Below are 20,297 nucleotides of genomic sequence, written 5' to 3' on the forward strand. Positions count from 1 at the left end.
TGCTGAGAGGGCTCGCAGGGAAGGTAAGTAGGACTGCCCAAATTTCAGCTGTGCTGAAGCATCCCCAGATGATCACTGATCCTCCACCAAATTTCAGTGGGTTCAAGACACACTGGCTTGTGCGCCTCTCCCGGTCTCCGTCTAACCATTAGACGACCAGGTGTTGATCTGTGGATGCTTCAGCAAGGCTGAATTGGGCGGGTTAATCTTTGCGAAGTACATATGAATCAAGCTGCATACAAGGTTATCCTAGAAAAACAGTTGATTCCTTCTGCTCAGGCAATGTTTCCCAACTTTGAGGACAGCTAGGTCAATCAAGGTGTGGATGAAGGACCACCACATCAAATCCCTGCCACGGCCAGCCCAATTTCCAGACCTGAAGCCCATTGAAAACCTCTGGAATGTAATCAAGAGGAAGATGGATAGTCACAAGCCATCAAACAAAGAACTGCTTAAATTTTTGTACCAGGAGTGGCATAAGGTCACCCAAAAGCAGTGTGAAAGACTGGTGGAAAGCATGCCAAGGCGCATAAAAGCTGTGATTAAAAATCATGGTTATTCCACAAAATATTGATTTCTAAACTCTTCCTGAGTTAAAACATTAGTATTGTTGTTTCTAAATGATTATGAACTTGTTTTCTTTTCATTATTTTAGGTCTGCAAGCAATGCATTTTGTTATTTTGACCATTTCTCATTTTCAGAAAATAAATACAAAATTTATTGCTTGGAACTTCGGAGACATGTTGTCAGAAGTTTAGACTAAAAGAACAATTTACATTTTACTCACAAATATACCTAGAAAGAGAGAAAAATCAGACAAACTGAACATTTTGTAGTGGTCTATTAATTTTTGCCAGAGCTGTATATAGTATTAGCCACTAATATACAGTATGAGCCCCTACAATCTGGTGATGGGGGGGCCCCCCGGAACCTTGGTGGTAGCCCAGATTGCACTCACAATCCGCCTGTGTATACACACATGGTAATATCTACTATAGACTCACATTAGGTGCTATATATAGTTTTCATTACACCCTATTCATATATCTACAAGGGGTAAGGTATGGAACATGTGATGTGAAGTGCAGTGATTGTGCAGCACTCCACAGAGGAGGACACTGCTCTGTTATTTCCAATTATCATCGAAGAAGAAAAAATGCGGCACTCACCACGTTGAAGCTGAATATTCAGTCCTTTATTTCACCATTTGTGGTTTGGACATGAAAACTGGACGTGCAGGTCAAAGAGGCATGCGGGGAGATAAGAGATGGACTTACCTCCCCGCATGGATAATAATTCTACATGTGACATATTCATGCTGAGCACCGTAAACCAGTTGATTATCTGAGGTGCGGCAGCACTTAAGGGAACATACATCTACAATTGTGAATTGGGATCTCCACTAGTGCAGCTTGACTTTTCTCTGTTATTTCCAATACGGGAGTGATGAGAGGTCCGCTCAGGTGCATATTACTGACAGCCAATGAGTGTGCAGAGGGCGGGGCTGGACACTGAGGCTGGGCGGTGCCAACTCAGGCTTTGAGGTTAGATAATACAGCACAGAGAGCTGTCAAGTTTAGTAGAGCCGCAGGGAATGAAGTGAAATTCAGGAGGAGCGAAAAGCAGAAATACAGCACAGACTAGCGTAATCATCGGCCATGGCTGGAGACCGCGATCTGCCCCCTCCACCGACTGACAGTGGCAATCCGCCGCTGTCAGTTTTCTCTCCCCTACGTTCTGTGCTCCGCTGCCCTCCGCTCCCCTCCGTCCTGTCCGGCTCCCACCCGCTGTCCGATCCCACCCCCCCCCCACCCCGTACCTCCGGAGTCCCGGTGTCCTTCTGGCATATAGGATGGGCACCGCCATCTTCCAAAATGGTGGGCGCATGCGCATTTTGATCACTGTGATAGGTTATATCACAGTGGTCAAAATAAAAAAAATTGTAAATAAAGCCCCCCTTATCACCCCCATAGGTAGGGAAAATTAAATAAATAAAATATATTTTTCCACTAGGGTTAGGGTTAGAATTAGGGTTAGGGTTGCAATTAGGGTTAGAATTAGGCTTGTGCACGCGGTGCAGATTTGGCTGTGGATCCGCAGTGGATTGGCCGCTGCAGATTCGTGGCAGTTTTCAATCACGTTTACAGTACCATGTAAACCTATGGAAAACCAAATCCACTGTGCCCATGGTGCGGAAAATACCGTGCGGAAACGCTGCGTCGTATTTTCCGCGGCATGTCAATTCTTTGTGCGGATTCCGCAGCGTTCTACACCTGTTCCTCAATAGGAATCTGCAGGTGAAATCCGCACAAAAAACACTGGAAATCCGAGGTAAATCCGCAAGTAAAACGCAGTGCGTTTTACCTGCTGATTTTTCAAAAACTGTGCGGAAAAATCCGCACACGAATCCGCAACGTGGGCACATAGCCTTAGGGTTAGGGCTGGAACTAGAGTTAGGGTTGGAATTAGGGTTAGGCTTGTGGTCAGGGTTATGGTTAGAGTTGGGATTAGGGTTGGTTGTGTGTTGGGGTTAGGGTTGTGATTACGGTTATGGTTAGAGTTGGGATTAGGGGTTTCCACTGTTTAGGCACATCAGGGGGTCTCCAATCACAACATGGCGCCACCATTGATTCCAGCCAATCTTGCATTCAAAAAGTCAAATGGTGCTCCCTCCCTTCCGAACCCCGACGTGTGCCCAAACAGTGGTTTACCCAAACATATGGGGTATAAGCGTACTCAGGAAAAATTGTACAATTTGGGGGGTCTAATTTCTCCTGTTACCCTTGAAAAAATAAAAAAATAATTTTTGAGGAAAGAAAAATGATTTTTTATTTTCATGGCTCTGCGTTATAAACTTCTGTGAAGCACTTGGGGGTTCAAAGTGCTCATCACACATCTAGATAAATTCCTTGGGGGGTCTAGTTTCCAAAATGGTGTCACTTGTGGGGGAGTTTAAATGTTTAGGCACACAGGGGCTCTCCAAATGCGACATGGTGACCACTAACGATTGGAGCTAATTTTTCATTCAAAAAGTCAAATGGCGCTCCTTCCCTTCCGAGCCTTGCCGTGTGCCCAAACAGTGGTTTACCCCCACATGTGAGGTATCGGTGTACTCAGGAGAAATTGCCCAACACATTTTAAGATCCATTATATCCTGTAGCCCATGTGAAAATGAAAAAATTGAGGCCAAAGGAATTTTTTTGTGAAAAAAAAGTACGGTACTTTTTCATTTTTATGGATTAATTTGTGAAGCACCTGGGGGTTGAAAGTGCTCACTATGCATCTAGATAAGTTTCTTGGGGGGGGTCTAGTTTCCAAAATGGGGTCACTTGTGTGGGAGCTCCAATGTTTAGGCAAATGGGCTCTCCAAACACGATATGGCGTCCGCTAACGACTGGAGCTAATTTTTCATTCAAAAAGTCAAATGGCGCTCCTTCCCTTCCAAGCCTTGCCGTGGGCCCAAACAGTGATTCCCCCCCATATATGGGGTATCTGCGACAAATTGTACAACAACTTTCGGGTCCAGTTTATCCTTTTACCCTTGGGAAAATAAAGGGTTAATAAACTTCTTGAATGTGGTTTTGAGCTCCTTGAGGGGTGCAGTTTTTAGAATGGTGTCACTTTGGGGTATTTTCAGCCATATAGAACCCTCAAACTGACTTCAAATGTGAGGTGGTCCCTAAAAAAAAATGGTTTTGTAAGTTTTGTTGTAAAAATGAGAAATCGCTGGTCAAATTTTAACCCTTATAACTTCCTAGAAAAAAAATGTTTCCAAAGTTATGCTGATGTAAAGTAGACATGTGGGAAATGTTATTTATTAACTATTTTGTGTAATATAACTCTCTGGTTTAACAGAATAAAAATTCAAAATTTGAAAATTGCTAAATTTTCGCCAAATTTCAGTTTTTTTCACAAATAAACGCAAAAATTATTGACCTAAATTTACGACTAACATGAAGCTCCATATGTCATGATAAAACAGTCTCAGAATCGCTGGGATCCGTTGAAGCGTTCTTGAGTTATTACCTCATAAAGGGACACTGGTCAGAATTGCAAAAAATGGCTAGGTCATTAAGGTCAAAATAGGCTGGGTCATGAAGGGGTTAACATTCAACATTTATACATATGCAGCTAAGGGATTTACAAAACGGCTTAAAGGGAACCTGTCAGCAGGATTGTGCACAGTAACCTGCAGACAGTGTCAGGTTGGCGCCGTTATACTGATTAGAATGATATCTGGTTATGAAATCCGTCTTGTGGTTGTTGTTTAATCTATATTTTCAGTTTTGTGTTAATGATATGCTCGTGCTCCGGGGCGGCCTGTGGGAGGGAGGGAGCGCTTCATGTGGTGGTTGATTAGGTATTCATCAGTATGGCTACTGACAGGTCACTGATCCCTCACTGACCTGCCCCATTATTTACATGATGATTATTAGATGTACTTAATGAAAAAAAAAACTGCAGGCAGGGGCCAGCCGTGGCACCTGTGCTGCAGCATAATCACATATGTACTGTGTTTATAATTAATGTGGTTGAGGGTATCCTAATATACACAAAGGCGGCGCCATCTTGGAGGATGACTTTTTTTGTTTCTTCTCTAGGAAGATGGGGCTGCCTGCACAGTAGCAGCTATTGGATCACGTCCATATACTCTAATAGCTGCTACTGTGTGGGCACCATTTTCAAATGGCTTTATTTTTCTTTTTTAATCCGGATAACCTCAACCACAATAATTATAAACACAGTATATATGCGATTATTATGTTGCAGCACAGGTGCCGCGGCTGGCGCCTACTGCAGAAGTTTTTTTTTTCATCTCAAAACTGAAGATAAAGATTACATCCGTCTTGTGGTTGTTGTTTAATCAGCAAAGGTATCATTTTATTCAGTAAAACAGCACCGACCTGACACTGTAGGTTACTGTGCACAATCCTGCTGACAGGTTCCCTTTAAGGCTATGTGCACACATTCAGGGCAAAACCGGACATTTTCTGCAAGAAATCCGCATGCGTTTTTTACACGTTTGACGCTTCTTTTTTTTCCGGAGCTTCCCAATGCATTAAATAGTGGGGAAAAACGCAAAAAATCCGCAAAATTAATGAACATGCTGCGTTTTTTTCACGGAAAAAAACGCATCATGTGCACAAAAATTGCGGAATGCATTCTAAATTATGGGATGCCTAATGTATGCATTTTTATGCGTTTTTATAGCGAAAAAAACCCAACGTGTGCACACAGCCTAAAGGAATTTATTTTTTCCAGGCTATATTTTTTATATAAAAAAACTGCATGCTGCTACCCTTAGGCCATGTGCACACGTATTTGTGAGGGCAGCCGATTTGATAAATCCGCAGGGCAAAAACACTGCGGATTTATCGTGGATTTCACTGCGGTTTTCTATTATGGAGCAGGTGTAAAACCGCTGCGGAATCCGCACAAAGAAGTGACATGCTGCGGAATGTAAACCGCTGCGCTTCCGAGCGTTTTTTTCTGCAGCATGGGCACAGCGTTTCCCATAGGTTTACATTGTACTGTAAACTCATGGGAAACTGCTGCGCATCCGCACCAAAAATTTGCAACGTGTGCACATAGCCTTATATCACCCCGTGGATTCAGCTTCGGCTACTCTGCTGGCCCAGGACCACTGAAACCCATGATTGCCGGCAGCCAGACAGCGTAGACTTCACTTCTACAGCTGCCTGCGCTGGATCCACAGGGTGCCTTAGTTTAAATGTTGTAGAAAAAATATAATCTAAAAGTCCAGTTGTGATATAACTGCTACACTTTCATCACTAATGTACATGTGCCTCATTGCTTTCCCATTCACTGTGCTACCTACCACAGGTTATCTTGGCCCTCCCCTTTTTACTAGAAAACCCAGCTGGATATCTCCTGCGATCCTTTGATTTTGGTAGGCAGTTTCTGTTCCAGTGGACAGTAAATTGGCGCTTCCTCCCAGAATATGTGTTTCAGCATCGGGCTTTCCACTTGGCGTTACTTTCAGCTCACCTCGCTGGACTACTGCTCTTTTGTTTCTACCGATGGCACAGGTACGTACTATAGAATATGTTCTTAGTAATAACAAGGGCTGACCAGTGAATCCCATATTTTTTATTCTATTTATACAGGTCCAGGCAAAGCTTTCTTTCACTCTTAAAGGATCCAGCGCAGAGGAAACCCCAGTCCCGCAGACTTTCAGCAAATAGTATCCTTAGTAAAAAGAAGGCAATTTTTTCAGTAGCTTACAGGAATTTTACGATTGTAATTTAGTGTTGACTTTTTTTTTCCACTTTCATACATGACAAACTCTAACTGACATGTGGCTACCTAGCTGAATTGGGCGCTTTTATTTATTTTTTTAATTATTCCTTGACTGTAATGTGTTTGCAATTTCTATTTTAAATACACAGCTGCAAGTGCTTTATCTGACTGCATATTACAGACAAGAAAAAGATCAGGACATAACACATTGTAAGAATAAAGAATTAGATTAGCCTACAGCAGGTCTGACCTGTAAAAATCATGCACAAGTTAGCTTTATTGCAGCATAGGGCTGTCAAGATTGAGTATTGTACTGTATACCTGCAAACAATGACTCCTTCTTACCTAGGGAAACACTGCCTGGCTACCCCATTTAATAGTTTCTCCCATAGCACAAGACAGTCATTTTAAAATACATAAAGGGTTATGCTTATCGTAGACATGTACAGTGGCTTGCAAAAGTATTCACACACCCTTGGCATTTTTTGTGTTTTGCTACCTCACACCCTGGAATTTCACTGTTTTTTGAGGGTTTGCATCAGTTCATGAAAAAGGAACATGCCTATAACTATGGTTTTCTTTTCATTGTGAAGCAAACAACAACAACAAATAGGACAAAATGACTGAAAACGTCAGTGTGCATAAATATTCACTACCCTAAAGTCAGTACTTTCAGGAGCCTCCTTTTGCTGCAGTTAAAACTGCAAGTCGCTTTGGATAATTCTCTGAGCTTTCCACATCTGCCACGGGGATATTTGCCCATTCCTCAAGGCAAAACTGCTCCACCACCTTCAAGTTTGCTATTCATAAGCGGAAACAATCGTATCTTCAAGTCTGACCACAGATTCTCAATTGGACTAAGGTCTGGGCTTTGACTAGGCCACTCCAAAACATTTATACATTTCCCCTTAAACCACTCTTTGGGTTATTGTTTTGTTTGAAGGGGAACAGGTTTTGCTCAAGAATATGCGTGTATTTTACACCATCTACTGACTGTCCCTGCTCCCAAAAAACATACCCACAGCATGATGCTGCCACCACGTTTCACTGTGGGGATGGTGTTCTTGAGGTGATGAGCCGTGTTGGCTTGGTGCTAGACATAACATTTAACTTGGTGGCCAAAAAGTTCAATTGTGGTTTCTTCTGACCACAGCAACTTTCTCCATACATTTGAAAAGTCTCCCACATGTTTTTTGGCAAACTGAAAACAAGCCTTACAGTTTGTGTATAAGTAAAGTCTTTTTCCTGTTTTCTCTATCGCCTCTCATTAGGGGACACAGGAACCATGGGGTGTATGCTGCTGACACTATGCACAAAAAAAGTTATCTCCTCCTCTGCAGTGTACACCCCACCGACTGGCATTACACACTTCAGTTTAGCTTAGTGTCAGTAGGAGGTGGACACGGGTCTTTGATTAGACCCTTATCTACCTCAATGTGCGTCGTTTCTTTTCAGGTTTTTTTCCGGAAGGATACAGGGTGAGCAGTCACACCTGTATTCCCACAAGGCGGACTATGAGTATGGCGTGTACTGCCACCCCGTATCCTCATAGATCCCTCTCCAGGACCAAGAGCCTAGCACACAAGCGTGCTCAGAAGTCCGGTCCTGGCTCCGTCCCTCACCCACCAGAGCCTGTCGGTTGGACGACATGAGGACGTCCATCACCAGCTTCCATGGACATCTGATACCTTTCCCAAGGTTTGGGGTTAGTAACGGACAACGTGGGATGTTTTTAGGTGAGTATTCCTCTAGTCCCGGGTTCCCTCTTCTTGCGCGGCAGTTTCCAGGCCACCTTTTGGCCTTGTCGGCGTTCCTATAGGGGTCCCAGGAATCGGCAGGGGTCATCGCTGCATTTGCAGCACTTTTTCTGATCACTGCGCGGTGGTCCTGTCTACCTTTCCTGCTAACTGAGCACCGCCGCGGCCCTCTCCGGCGGTCGCTTCCTTCCTAATTTAGGCCCCAGCTTCTCCCGGGGCCTACTTCCAACGACATGCTAGCCTGCGGCAGCGCTCCCCCTCTTCTATGCGGCGGCCTCGCAGGCTGCCGCGCCGCTTTCCAGCCGGCTTTCCTGGGGCCTACTTCCGGCAACGCCGCTCCGCCCACTTCCCCCTTTACTCGGGCGGGAAAAAAGCCCCACCCCGGCATGAGGCATTGCTCCGCCCACCAGCGCCATCTTTGTGCTCCTGAATCCACGCATGTCTCTTATCTCCTCTGTGCGCTGCAGTGGATCACTACGGGTTAAGATTCCCCTGGCTGGACTGCTGCAGATTCGCATTCCTTCCACGAAAGGCTACCTATCTGAGGGACTACAACCTGGGCTGCGTCTTCCGTCTGGAATTTCGTCTGCCGTGAGCAGCTCTGCTCCCCTGTCCACTAACCCTCTGGCATTTTCTTCAGGGTCTTCTTCAAAATGTCTACCTCTAAAGGGGGCCACTCTCGTCCTCCTACTTCTTCCTCTGTCAGGCCTGCAGCAACCCGATTGTTCCCACTGCCCAGGATCCCCCGGCCGATCCGCCCGGGAGTGATACCCCCATCCCAGGCTGGACTTCCTCTCTGTCACAATCGGTGGCCGATCTAACACGGGTGTCTCAAACTCTTGTGTCTGTGCTGGATCGATTACCTCTGCAGACCCCCGCAGTAGCTAGCGGGTCGCAGGAACCTCCATCCGAGCCCTCCATGATAAGCCGCAAAAGGTCCAGACAGGAATGACGGTCTGAGTCCTCTTCTCGCTCCATCTCGTCACATGGGCCTCCTCTACAGTCGGCTTCACACCGGTCCTCCTCCCCTGAGTCAGGCGAGGCGTTCTCTGATGCGCCTTCGGAGGATATTTCGGAGCTGGATTCTAACCAAATCGCTACCATGAGGGATATGGATCAGAATCTCATTGGAGCGATAAACCAAACCTGTGGCATAAAGGATCCCTCTGCGGAACTCGCAGATCAGGCAGTTTCGTTTAGACGGGCTAAACCACCTTCCAAGTTTTTCGCCCCTCACCCTGAATTTGAGGAGATCATAAACAGAAAGAGAGAGCCCGACCAGACGTTTTCAGAGGGGAAAACGCCTTGGTGTTTTATATCCTTTTTCTCCAGAGCTTACCGCCAATTGGACGGTCTCCCCCCTCGGTGGATCCCCCTGTTTCCAGGCTGTCCACCAACACGGTGCTTCCACTGTCCGGCGGTGCATCTCTAAAGGATTCTAACAGAGTTATAGAATCCTTTGCAAAGTCAGCCTTTAACCCCTTAAGCCCCGAGGGTGGTTTGCACGTTAATGACCAGGCCAATTTTTACAATTCTGACCACTGTCCCTTTATGAGGTTATAACTCTGGAACGCTTCAACGGATCTTGGCGATTCTGACATTGTTTTCTCGTGACATATTGTACTTCATGTTAGTGGTAAAATTTCTTCGATATAACTTGCGTTTATTTGTGAAAAAAACGAATATTTGGCGAAAATTTTGAAAATTTCGCAATTTTCCAACTTTGAATTTTTATGCCCTTAAATCACAGACATATGTCACACAAAATACTTAATAAATAACATTTCCCACATGTCTACTTTACATCAGCACAATTTTGGAACCAAAATTTTTTTTTGTGACGGAGTTATAAGGGTTAAAAGTTGACCAGCAATTTCTCATTTTTACAACACCATTTTTTTTTAGGGACCACATCTCATTTGAAGTCATTTTGACGGGTCTATATGATAGAAAATACCCAAGTGTGACACCATTCTAAAAACTGCACCCCTCAAGGTACTCAAAACCACTTTCAAGAAGTTTATTAACCCTTCAGGTGTTTCACAGGAATTTTTGGAATGTTTAAATAAAAATGAACATTTAACTTTTTTTCACACAAAATTTATTTCAGCTCCAATTTGTTTTATTTTACCAAGGGTAACAGGAGAAAATAGACCCCAAAAGTTGTTGTACAATTTGTCCTGAGTACGCTGATACCCCATATGTGGGGGTAAACCACAGTTTGGGCGCATGGCAGAGCTTGGAAGCAAAGGAGTGCCATTTGACTTTTCAATGCAAAATTGACTGGAATTGAGATGGGACGCCATGTTGCATTTGGAGAGCCCCTGATGTGCCTAAACATTGAAACCCCTAACAAGTGACACCATTTTGGAAAGTAGACCCCCTAAGGAACTTATCTAGATGTGTGGTGAGCACTTTGACCCAACAAGTGCTTTACAGAAGTTTATAATGCAGAGCCGTAAAAATAAAAAATCATATTTTTTCACAAAAATGATCTTTTCACCCCCAATTTTTTATTTTCCCAAGGGTGAGAGAAGAAATTGGACCCCAAAAATTGTTGTGCAATTTGTCCTGAGTACGATGATACCCCATATGTGGGTGTAAACCATTGTTTGGGCGCAGGGCAGAGCTCGGAAGGGAAGGAGCGCCATTTGACTTTTCAATGCAAAATTGACTGGAATTGAGATGGGACGCCATGTTGCATTTAGAGAGCCCTTGATGTGCCTAAACATTGAAACCCCTAACAAGTGACACCATTTTGGAAAGTAGACCCCCTAAGGAACTTATCTAGATGTGTGGTGAGCACTTTGACCCACCAAGTGCTTCACAGAAGTTTATAATGCAGAGCCGTAAAAATAAAAAATCATATTTTTTCACAAAAATGATCTTTTCACCCCCATTTTTTTATTTCCCCAAGGGTAAGAGAAGAAATTAGACCACAAAAGTTGTTGTGCAATTTGTCCTGAGTACGACGATACCCCATATGTGGGTGTAAACCATTGTTTGGGCGCATAGCAGAGCTCAGAAGGGAAGAAGCGCTATTTTACTTTTCAATGCAAAATTGACTGGAATTAAGATGGGATGCCATGTTGCGTTTGGAGAGCCCCTGATGTGCCTAAACATTAAACCCCCCCACAAGTGACACCATTTTGGAAAGTAGACCCCCTAAGGAACTTATCTAGATGTGTTTTGAGAGCTTTGAACCCCCAAGTGTTTCACTACAGTTTATAACGCAGAGCCGTGAAAATAATTTTTTTTTTTTTTTTCACAAAAATGAAATTTAGCCCCCAGTTTTGTATTTTCACAAGGGTATCAGGATAAATTGGACCCTAAAAGTTGTTGTCCAATTTGTCCTGAGTACGCTGATACCCCCTATGTGGGGGGGAACCACTGTTTGGGCGCATGACAGAGCTCGGAAGGGAAGGAGCGCCATTTGGAATGCAGACTTAAATGGATTGGTCTGCAGGCGTCACGTTGCATTTGCAGAGCCCCTGATGTACCCAAACAGTACAAACCCCCCACAAGTGACCCCATATTGGAAACTAGACCCCCCAAGGAACTTATCTAGATGTGTTGTGAGAACTTTGAACCCCCAAGTGTTTCACTACAGTTTATAACGCAGAGCCGTGAAAATAAAAATTATTTTTTTTTTCACAAAAATGATTTTTTAGCCCCCAGTTTTGTATTTTCACAAGGGTATCAGGATAAATTGGACCCTAAAAGTTGTTGTCCAATTTGTCCTGAGTACGCTGATACCCCCTATGTGGGGGGGAACCACTGTTTGGGCGCATGACAGAGCTCGGAAGGGAAGGAGCGCCATTTGGAATGCAGACTTAAATGGATTGGTCTGCAGGCGTCACGTTGCATTTGCAGAGCCCCTGATGTACCCAAATAGTACAAACCCCCCACAAGTGACCCCATATTGGAAACTAGACCTCCCAAGGAACTTATCTAGATGTGTTGTGAGAACTTTGAACCCCCAAGTGTTTCACTACAGTTTACAACGCAGAGCCGTGAAAATAAAACATATTTTTTTTCCCACAAAAATGATTTTTAGCCCCCCAAATTTTTATTTTCCCAAGGATAACAAGAGAACTTGGACCCCAGAAGTTGTTGTTCAATTTGTCCCTAGTACGCTGATACCCCATATGTTGGGGTAAACCCCTTTTTGGACGCACGGGAGAGCTCGGAAGGGAAGGAGCACTGTTTTACTTTTTCAACGCAGAATTGGCTGGAATTGAGATTGGACGCCATGTCGCGTTTGGAGAGCCCCTGATGTACCTGAACAGTGGAAACTCCCCAATTCTACCTGAAACCCTACCCCTAACCTCACCCCTAACCGTTTACTGAACATTTTCTGACAGTCATAAGTGCCACGTATATAAGTGCCACGTATATAAGTGCCACGTATGTAAGTGCCACGTATGTAAGTGCCACGTATGTAAGTGCCACGTATGTAAGTGCCACGTATTTAAGTGCCACGTATTTAAGTGCCACGTATTTAAGTGCCACGTATTTAAGTGCCACGATATTTCAGTGCCACGTATTTCAGTGCCACGTATTTCAGTGCCACGTATTTCAGGCACTGAAAAATACGTGGCACTTAAATACGTGGCACTGAAATATCGTGGCACTTAAATACGTGGCACTTAAATACGTGGCACTTAAATACGTGGCACTTAAATACGTGGCACTTAAATACGTGGCACTTAAATACGTGGCACTTAAATACGTGGCACTTAAATACGTGGCACTTAAATACGTGGCACTTAAATACGTGGCACTTAAATACGTGGCACTTAAATACGTGGCACTTAAATACGTGGCACTTAAATACGTGGCACTTAAATACGTGGCACTTACATACGTGGCACTTACATACGTGGCACTTACATACGTGGCACTTACATACGTGGCACTTACATACGTGGCACTTACATACGTGGCACTTACATACGTGGCACTTACATACGTGGCACTTACATACGTGGCACTTACATACGTGGCACTTAAATACGTGGCCACTGAAATATCGTGGCACTTATATACGTATATAAACGTATATTTCAGTGCCACGTATTTCAGTGCCACGTATTTCAGGTTAGGGGTAGGGTTAGGGTTTTTTGTTTTTTTCTTGTTTTCTTGTGTTTTTCTATAAAAACGCATGCGTTTTACCGCGTTTACATGCATTTTTTTCACACATGCGGTTTTTTTAAAAAACGCATGCAGATAAAAACGCAAGTGTGAAACCAGACTAAAAGACGCTTTTTATAGCAAAAAAGTTTTTGCGTCTCCACATTTTGAGACCTATAATTTTTCCACATTTTGGTCCACAGAGTCATGTGAGGTCTTGTTTTTTGCGGGACGAGTTGACGTTTTTATTGGTAACATTTTCGGACACGTGACCATTTTTTATCACTTTTTATTCCGATTTTTGTGAGGCAGAATAACCAAAAACCAGCTATTCATGAATTTCTTTTGGGAGAGGCGTTTATACCGTTCTGCGCTTGGTAAAATTGATAAAGCAGTTTTATTCGTCGGGTCAGTACGATTACAGCGATACCTCATTTATATCATTATTTTATGTTTTGACGCTTTTATACGATAAAAACTATTTTATAGAAAAAATAATTATTTTGGCATCGCTTTATTCTCAGGACTATAACTTTTTTATTTTTTTGCTGATGATGCTGTATGGCGGCTCGTTTTTTGCGGGACAAGATGACGTTTTCAGCGGTAACATGGTTATTTATATCCGTCTTTTTGATCGCGTGTTATTCCACTTTTTGTTCGGCGGTATGGTAATAAAGCGTTGTTTTGCCTCGTTTTTTTTTTTTTTTTTTTCTTACGGTGTTTACTGAAGGGGTTAACTAGTGGGCCAGTTTTATAGGTTGGGTCGTTACGGACGCGGCGATACTAAATATGTGTACTTTTATTGTTTTTGTTTGTTTTTTTTAGATAAAGAAATGTATTTATGGGAATAATATTTTTTTTTTTTATTATTATTTATTTAGGAATTTTTTTTTTTTTTTTTTTACACATGTGGAAATTTTTTTTTTTACTTTTTTACTTTGTCCCAGGGGGGGACATCACAGATCGCTGATCTCACAGTGTGCACAGCACTCTGTGAGATCTCCGATCTCACTTACAGCCGTGCAGGCTGCAGCTTTCATCTGCAGCCTGCTCCGACCCGGAAGTGCTCCCTGCAGGACCCGGATACAGCCCCTCGGCCATTTTGGATCCGGGGCCTGCAGGGAGAAGACGTTCGGTACGAGGTGAGTACATCACCTTGTACCGATCGTCTCAGGGAAGCACGCAGGGAGCCCCCTCCCTGCGCGATGCTTCCCTGTACCGCCGGTACACCGCGATCATGTTTGATCGCGGTGTTCCGGGGGTTAATGTGCCGGGGGCGGTCCGTGACCGCTCCTGGCACATAGTGCCGGATGTCAGCTGCGATATGCAGCCGACACCCGGCCGCGATCGGCCGCGCTCCCCCCGTGAGCGCGGCCGATCGCGTATGACGTACTATACCGTCACCGGGAATTAAGGCCCACCCCACCTCGACGGTATAGTACGTCATACGGGATTAAGGGGTTAAAGCGGCTGCAGCTGCTCTATGCCCAACCTTTGCTTCCACTTGGGTTTCGAAATCCATATCTAAATGGGCCAAAGAACTCCGTCGAGATATCCTGGACGGGGCGCCACCCGGACAGCTGGCAGAGCTTGCCAACCACACAGGTGAATACCTGGTCTCCGCAACTTGTGCGGCTCAGGCGTCCAGCAATGCTGTTGCCATCCGCCGGACCGTTTGGCTCAAGGCCTGGCAGGCGGACTTATCTTCCAAAAAGTCCATTACCAGCCTGCCCTTTCAAGGCTCACGTCTATTTGGTTCCAAGCTGGACCAAATCATTAAGGACGCCACCGGGGGTACAAGTTCTCTTCTTCCCCAGGCTAAACCTCGTCGCCCTCCTCCTAGACGCCAATTTCGGTCCTTCCGGCCTTTTCGTCGCTTCGCAGCGTCAAACTCCTTTTCCCAGCAGCAACAGAGGCCACAGGCACGTCAAGAGAAGAAGACAGTATCCTTTAGGCCCACTCCTTCCTGGCGTCCTTGCTACTCCCAGGGTAGATCCTCCAGGTCCAGGACTGTAAGATCCACCTCAGCATGACTCTCGGCTAGACCCCAGCCCACCTCCCAGGCTGGGCAGCCGTCTCCTCTTCTCCAGGGACATCTGGATCTCCTCAGTAGAGGACGCATGGGTCAGGGAAGTTGTATCCTCGGGATACAAGATGGAGGAGTTCGTTTCACGACCCCGTGATCGTTTCTTCGAATCCCGACTTCCAAGAGACCCCGCTCTAGTTCCAGGTTTCTTCGCAGCCATCGCTTCTCTCCTCAAAGCCGGGGTAATCGTTCCCGTCCCAGAGAAAGAACAGTTCACAGGTTTCTATTCAAACCTTTTTGTGGTAGCGAAAAAAGACGGCAAGGTTCGTCCCATTCTGGACCTCAAATTGCTGAACAAAAGAGTTCGTCTGAAGCACTTCAGGATGGAATCCCTTCGTTCAGTAATTGCTTCCATGGAGGCTCTGGAATTTCTGTGTTCCATAGATATTCAGGACACCTTCCTCCATGTCCCGATATTCCCCGGACATCACCGATTCCTGCGCTTTGCGGTGCGCCAGGAGCATTTTCAGTTCGTCGCCCTGCCGTTCGGTCTGGCAACCGCCCCAAGAGTTTTCACGAAGATCATGGCGGCGCTGATGGCCATCTTGAGGGTCAGAGGGCCTGGTTCTGTTTCCATACCTCGACGACATCCTCATCAAGGCTCCATCCTTTTCTCAGGCTCGCGAAAGTCTGTCCATCGTTCTCGACACCCTAGCCCGTTTCGGGTGGCTGGTCAACTGGAAGAAGTCCTGCCTTATTCCTTCCCAGCGCATCATCTTTCTGGGCATGCTCTTCGACACTCGTCAGACCAAAGTCTTCCTTCCCGAAGACAAGAGATCCACCCTTTGTGGGGACATATGCTTGCACCAGGGTCCTCGGCCTCCCTCCCTCCGTTCAGCCATGAAGGTTCTGGGGAGGATGGTAGCAACATTAGAAGCGATTCCCTTCACCCAATTTCATTCGTGACCCCTTCAGCAAGCCATTCTGTCTCAGTGGGACAGGTCTGTCTTCTCCCTGGATCGTCCGATCCGACACTCTCCCCGGGTCAAACGGTCTCAACTGGTGGCTGACGTCACCTCATCTCCCAGGGCAGGTCCTTTCTTCCAGTTCACTGGCAAGTGGTGACGACGGACGCCAGCCTGCTCGGCTGGGGTGCGGTGTTTCGCCACCTGACTGTTTAGGGCCGTTGGTCAGCGCAGGAGTCCTTTCTGCCGATCAATGTCCTCGAGATTCGGGCCTTCTTTCTGTCCCTCCGCCACTGGGAAAGGATTCTCAGGGGCCTTCCAATCCGAATCCAGACGGACAACGCCACGGCGGTGGCTTATGTTAACCATCAGGGAAGGGGGACTCTGAGGTCCTTGCCGAGGTATCCAAGATCCTCCTCTGGGCAGAGGCAACTGTCAACGGTGATATCCGCGATACATATCCCCGGCGTGGACAATTGGGCCGCTGACTTCCTCAGCTGCTAGGGCCTCGCGGCAGGAGAATGGTCCTTGCACCAGGAAGTCTTCCATCAGATTTGTCTTCGATGGGGGACTCCGGACGTGGACCTCACGGCGCCTCGAACGAACAGGATGGTTCCTCAGTTCGTCTCCAGGTCTCGCGATCCTCTTGCAGTGGGCGTCGATGCTCTGGCCATCCCTTGGTCACAGTTCGCGCTGCCCTACCTGTTCCCACCCATTCCCTTGCTTCCCAAACTGTTGAAGAAGATCAAAGCGGAAGGGGTGCCGGTCATTCTGATCGCCCCGGATTAGCCCCGGAGAACTTGGTTCACGGACATCGTCAACCTTCTCGCGGACGCCCCCTGGCGCCTTCCGGACAGGCCCGATCTGCTGACTCAGGGTCCGCTCTGCCACCCGAGTTCTCGGTCGCTCAGTTTAACGGCGTGGCTTTTGAGACCGCAGTTCTAAGAGCGTCCGGCCTTTCGGACCGGGTGATTCACACCATGATCCAGGCTCTGAAGCCTTCGTCTTCCAGGATCTACTATCGTACCTGGAAGGCTTACTTCCGTTGGTGCAAGTCAAACCGCGTCCCATCCATGTCCTTTTCCCTGCCTTCCATCTTGGCCTTCCTTCAGGCAGGACTGGATTCAGGCCTTGCTCTTAGTTCCCTAAAGGGCCAGGTTTCTGCGCTCTCCATCCTTTTTCAGAAGACTTTATCTTCTCGGCCACAGGTTAAGACCTTCCTTCAGGGAGTAGCCCACTCTGTCCCTCCGTATAGGGCCCCGGTGGACTCATGGGATTTAAATCTGGTCCTGGACGTTCTGAGGGTTTCCCCCTTTGAGCCTCTCAGGGAGATTCCCCTGTCAGTTCTATCATGGAAGGTGGCCTTCCTTGTGGCCATCAATTCTATCCGCCGCGTTTCCGAGTTGGCGGCCCTCTCTTGCCGACTTCCGTTCTTAGTCATTCACCAGGACAAGGTGTTCCTCAGGCCTCAGCCTTCCTTCCTAAGGTGGTTTCCACCTTCCACCTCAACGAGGACATCATTCTACCTTCCTTTTGTCCATCTCCGACTCATCCTCTGGAGCGATCGTTGAACAAGCTGGACCTCGTCAGGGCAGTGAGGATCTACCTGACTAGAACGGCCACTTTCCAGAAGACTGATACTCTTTTCGTCATTCCTGATGGCACGCGTAGAGATCTGCTGGCTTCCAAAGCGACTATTGCTCCCTGGATCAGAACGGCAATTCTGAAGGCTTACCGGGTCAAGAACAGAGTGCCCCCTCCTGGGATAAAAGCTCACTCTACCCGGGCAGTCGGCGCCTCCTGGGCGGTGCGCCACAGGGCTTCCGCCCTACAGCTTTGCAAAGCGGCAACCTGGTCTTCCATCCACACGTTCGCCAAATCTTACAGGGTCCATACCTACGCTTCGGCGGACACCAGCCTAGGCAGAAGGATCTTGCAGGCGGCAGTGGTGAGTCCTCTGACCTGATGGAAGTCCGTTTTTTTCCCACCCCAGGGACTGCTTTGGGACATCCCATGGTTCCTGTGTCCCCCAATGAGAGGCGATAGAGAAGACAGGATTTTTGGTTGCTTACCGTAAAATCTGTTTCTAGGAGCCTCCATTGGGGGACACAGCACCCTCCCAATGTTTCTCAGTTTCTGTAGTTCTATGTTCTATGACTGTTCTCACGTTACAGTTTTCATGTTTCTGGTTATGTTTCAACCTCGTTGTTTTTCTCCTACTGCTTTTTCACTAACTGAAGTGTGTAATGCCAGTCGGTGGGGTGTACACTGCAGAGGAGGAGCTAACTTTTTTTGTGCATAGTGTCAGCCTCCTAGTTGGAGCAGCATACACCCCATGGTTCCTGTGTCCCCCAATGGAGGCTCCGAGAAACAGATTTTACGGTAAGCAACCAAAAATCCTGTTTTTATGCCCACCTCTATGGAGTGAACGGCTTATTGTGGTTATATAGACAGATACTCCAGTCTCTGCTTGGGAACTCTGCATCTCCTTCAGTGTTATGTTTTGGTCTCTGTGATGCCTCTTCAAGTAATGACCTCCTTGCCCGGGCTGAGTTTTGTTGGGCGACCCTCTGTCGATAGGTTTGTTGTGGTACCATGTTCTTTCCATTTAATGATAATTGATTTGATGGTTCTCCGGGGGATCATCAGAGATTTTTTTTTTAGAACACACCCCTGACTTGTACTTCAAACAAGTCAGGGACAAACTTGTTGAGGAGATCTCCGATTTTTAGGGTGTTTGGTTAGTAGTGCCTCATGCTTAATGATGTTACAGCTTCTGTGGCCTTTCAGAAAAGGTGTGTGTATACTGACAGATCATGGGACACTTAGATTGCACATAGGTGGACTTCCTGTCACTAAGCATGTGACCAATTAGGTAATTACTTGCACCAAAAACTTTTAGGGGCTTCATTGCAAAAGGGGTAAATACATATGAACATAATTTTCTTATTTGATCCCATAAATTTAATTTATGCCTATATTTTTCTCACTTCTCCAACTTAGACTATTTAGTGCTGATGCATCACACACAAATCGGATTACAAGAATATTTAAACACAGATTGTAATGTAACAAAATGTGTAAAAAGCCATGGGGGTGGTGAATAATATTTCAAGCCACTGTAGGTGCAGATCACAGAAATGAAACCCACATTTATCTCCAAAATGGGTTTCCCCTACTTCACCGTGTATGTGTAACTTTCTGTATTCACTTCTATTGGTGTTGAGAAACAGCTGAATCTTTACAGTAGGTGAATAAGTTACGAGCTAGATCTCTGCATTTTGTTTAATAATATGTTTATTATAATATGAATCAGCTCAAACATTAGAATATTGATTTATAATATCTGAAAATTATATCACAATGCTGAGTTTTCCTTTAGTAGATCTGCATTAACTTGTAGAAACAAAGCTGAAGGAGAATAATATTTTAGTGAAGATTAACAATTAACATTTCAAATATAAAATTGTCAATTAAAACCTATACCAACCTTGACTCTATCAGAGATCATTTTTGTCTTGTTCTCTAGTAACTTCTTGGGTGTTACATTCAGCCGCTCTCTACACTATCAGTTCTATGTCTGGTACTTTCACACGTTGCCATATCTTTTGTGGTGCACCGATACGAGTGTCTTGCCAGGACTTGCCAGGTATGTATTTAGAAGACAAATCTGTGGTGTCTATTGTTTCCGGTCATTAGTGTCTTATTAAATTACCTTTTTCCCCCCTTCAGGATACTTATCTTAGGCCTTATTGAGCTGTCATGGAACACGTTCCCCTCTACTGCCATGAGCTCAGGTGCCCTCCATTTGTGTCACGTGGCCATTCTTCTTCACCTATGGTTTGGTGTGCCACCAGATGAGAAGTCTCCCAAAGACTATGCACCACCCTCCCGGACTCCTAAGAAGAAGGACTAATTCCTTCTTGCTCAGCACAAGAGACAAATCTTGGTACTCTTAGCTGGAGAATTCCAAAACACTGTGGCTGAGGAATGCTGGGTCTTCCTGAAACTGAATGGGGAAAGAAATGTTGTCTTTATATGCTATTTTTTTAAAGTAATAAATGTGAAAAACCTGGTTTATTATTAGCACAAAAGTGCCTTGCTACAAAGAAAAGTACAGTAAATGCTTTCTAGTATCAGTCATCCTGCAAGTC

At 45.6% G+C, this 20,297-nt stretch overlaps 1 protein-coding gene across 2 annotated transcripts in view; it reads left to right on the forward strand.

Moving 5' to 3' along the window:
* ALG3 (ALG3 alpha-1,3- mannosyltransferase) overlaps positions 1–20,297 on the forward strand; it is a 68,506-nt gene that overhangs the window by 45,716 nt on the left and 2,493 nt on the right. Inside the window, exons 6-9 of one of the 2 annotated variants that reach the window (XM_077290124.1) lie at positions 5,846–6,051; positions 6,130–6,206; positions 19,648–19,792; positions 19,876–20,218. In XM_077290124.1, coding sequence (XP_077146239.1) covers positions 5,846–6,051; positions 6,130–6,206; positions 19,648–19,792; positions 19,876–20,059 — 612 coding nt within the window. In that variant the 3' untranslated portion in view covers positions 20,060–20,218. Of the gene's footprint in view, positions 1–5,845; positions 6,052–6,129; positions 6,207–19,647; positions 19,793–19,875; positions 20,219–20,297 lie in introns of those variants that run through there. The other variant, XM_077290125.1, reaches the window with a different exon arrangement.

Source organism: Ranitomeya variabilis, chromosome 2, assembly GCF_051348905.1.
Source record: "Ranitomeya variabilis isolate aRanVar5 chromosome 2, aRanVar5.hap1, whole genome shotgun sequence".
NCBI classification, from domain to species: Eukaryota; Metazoa; Chordata; class Amphibia; order Anura; family Dendrobatidae; genus Ranitomeya; species Ranitomeya variabilis.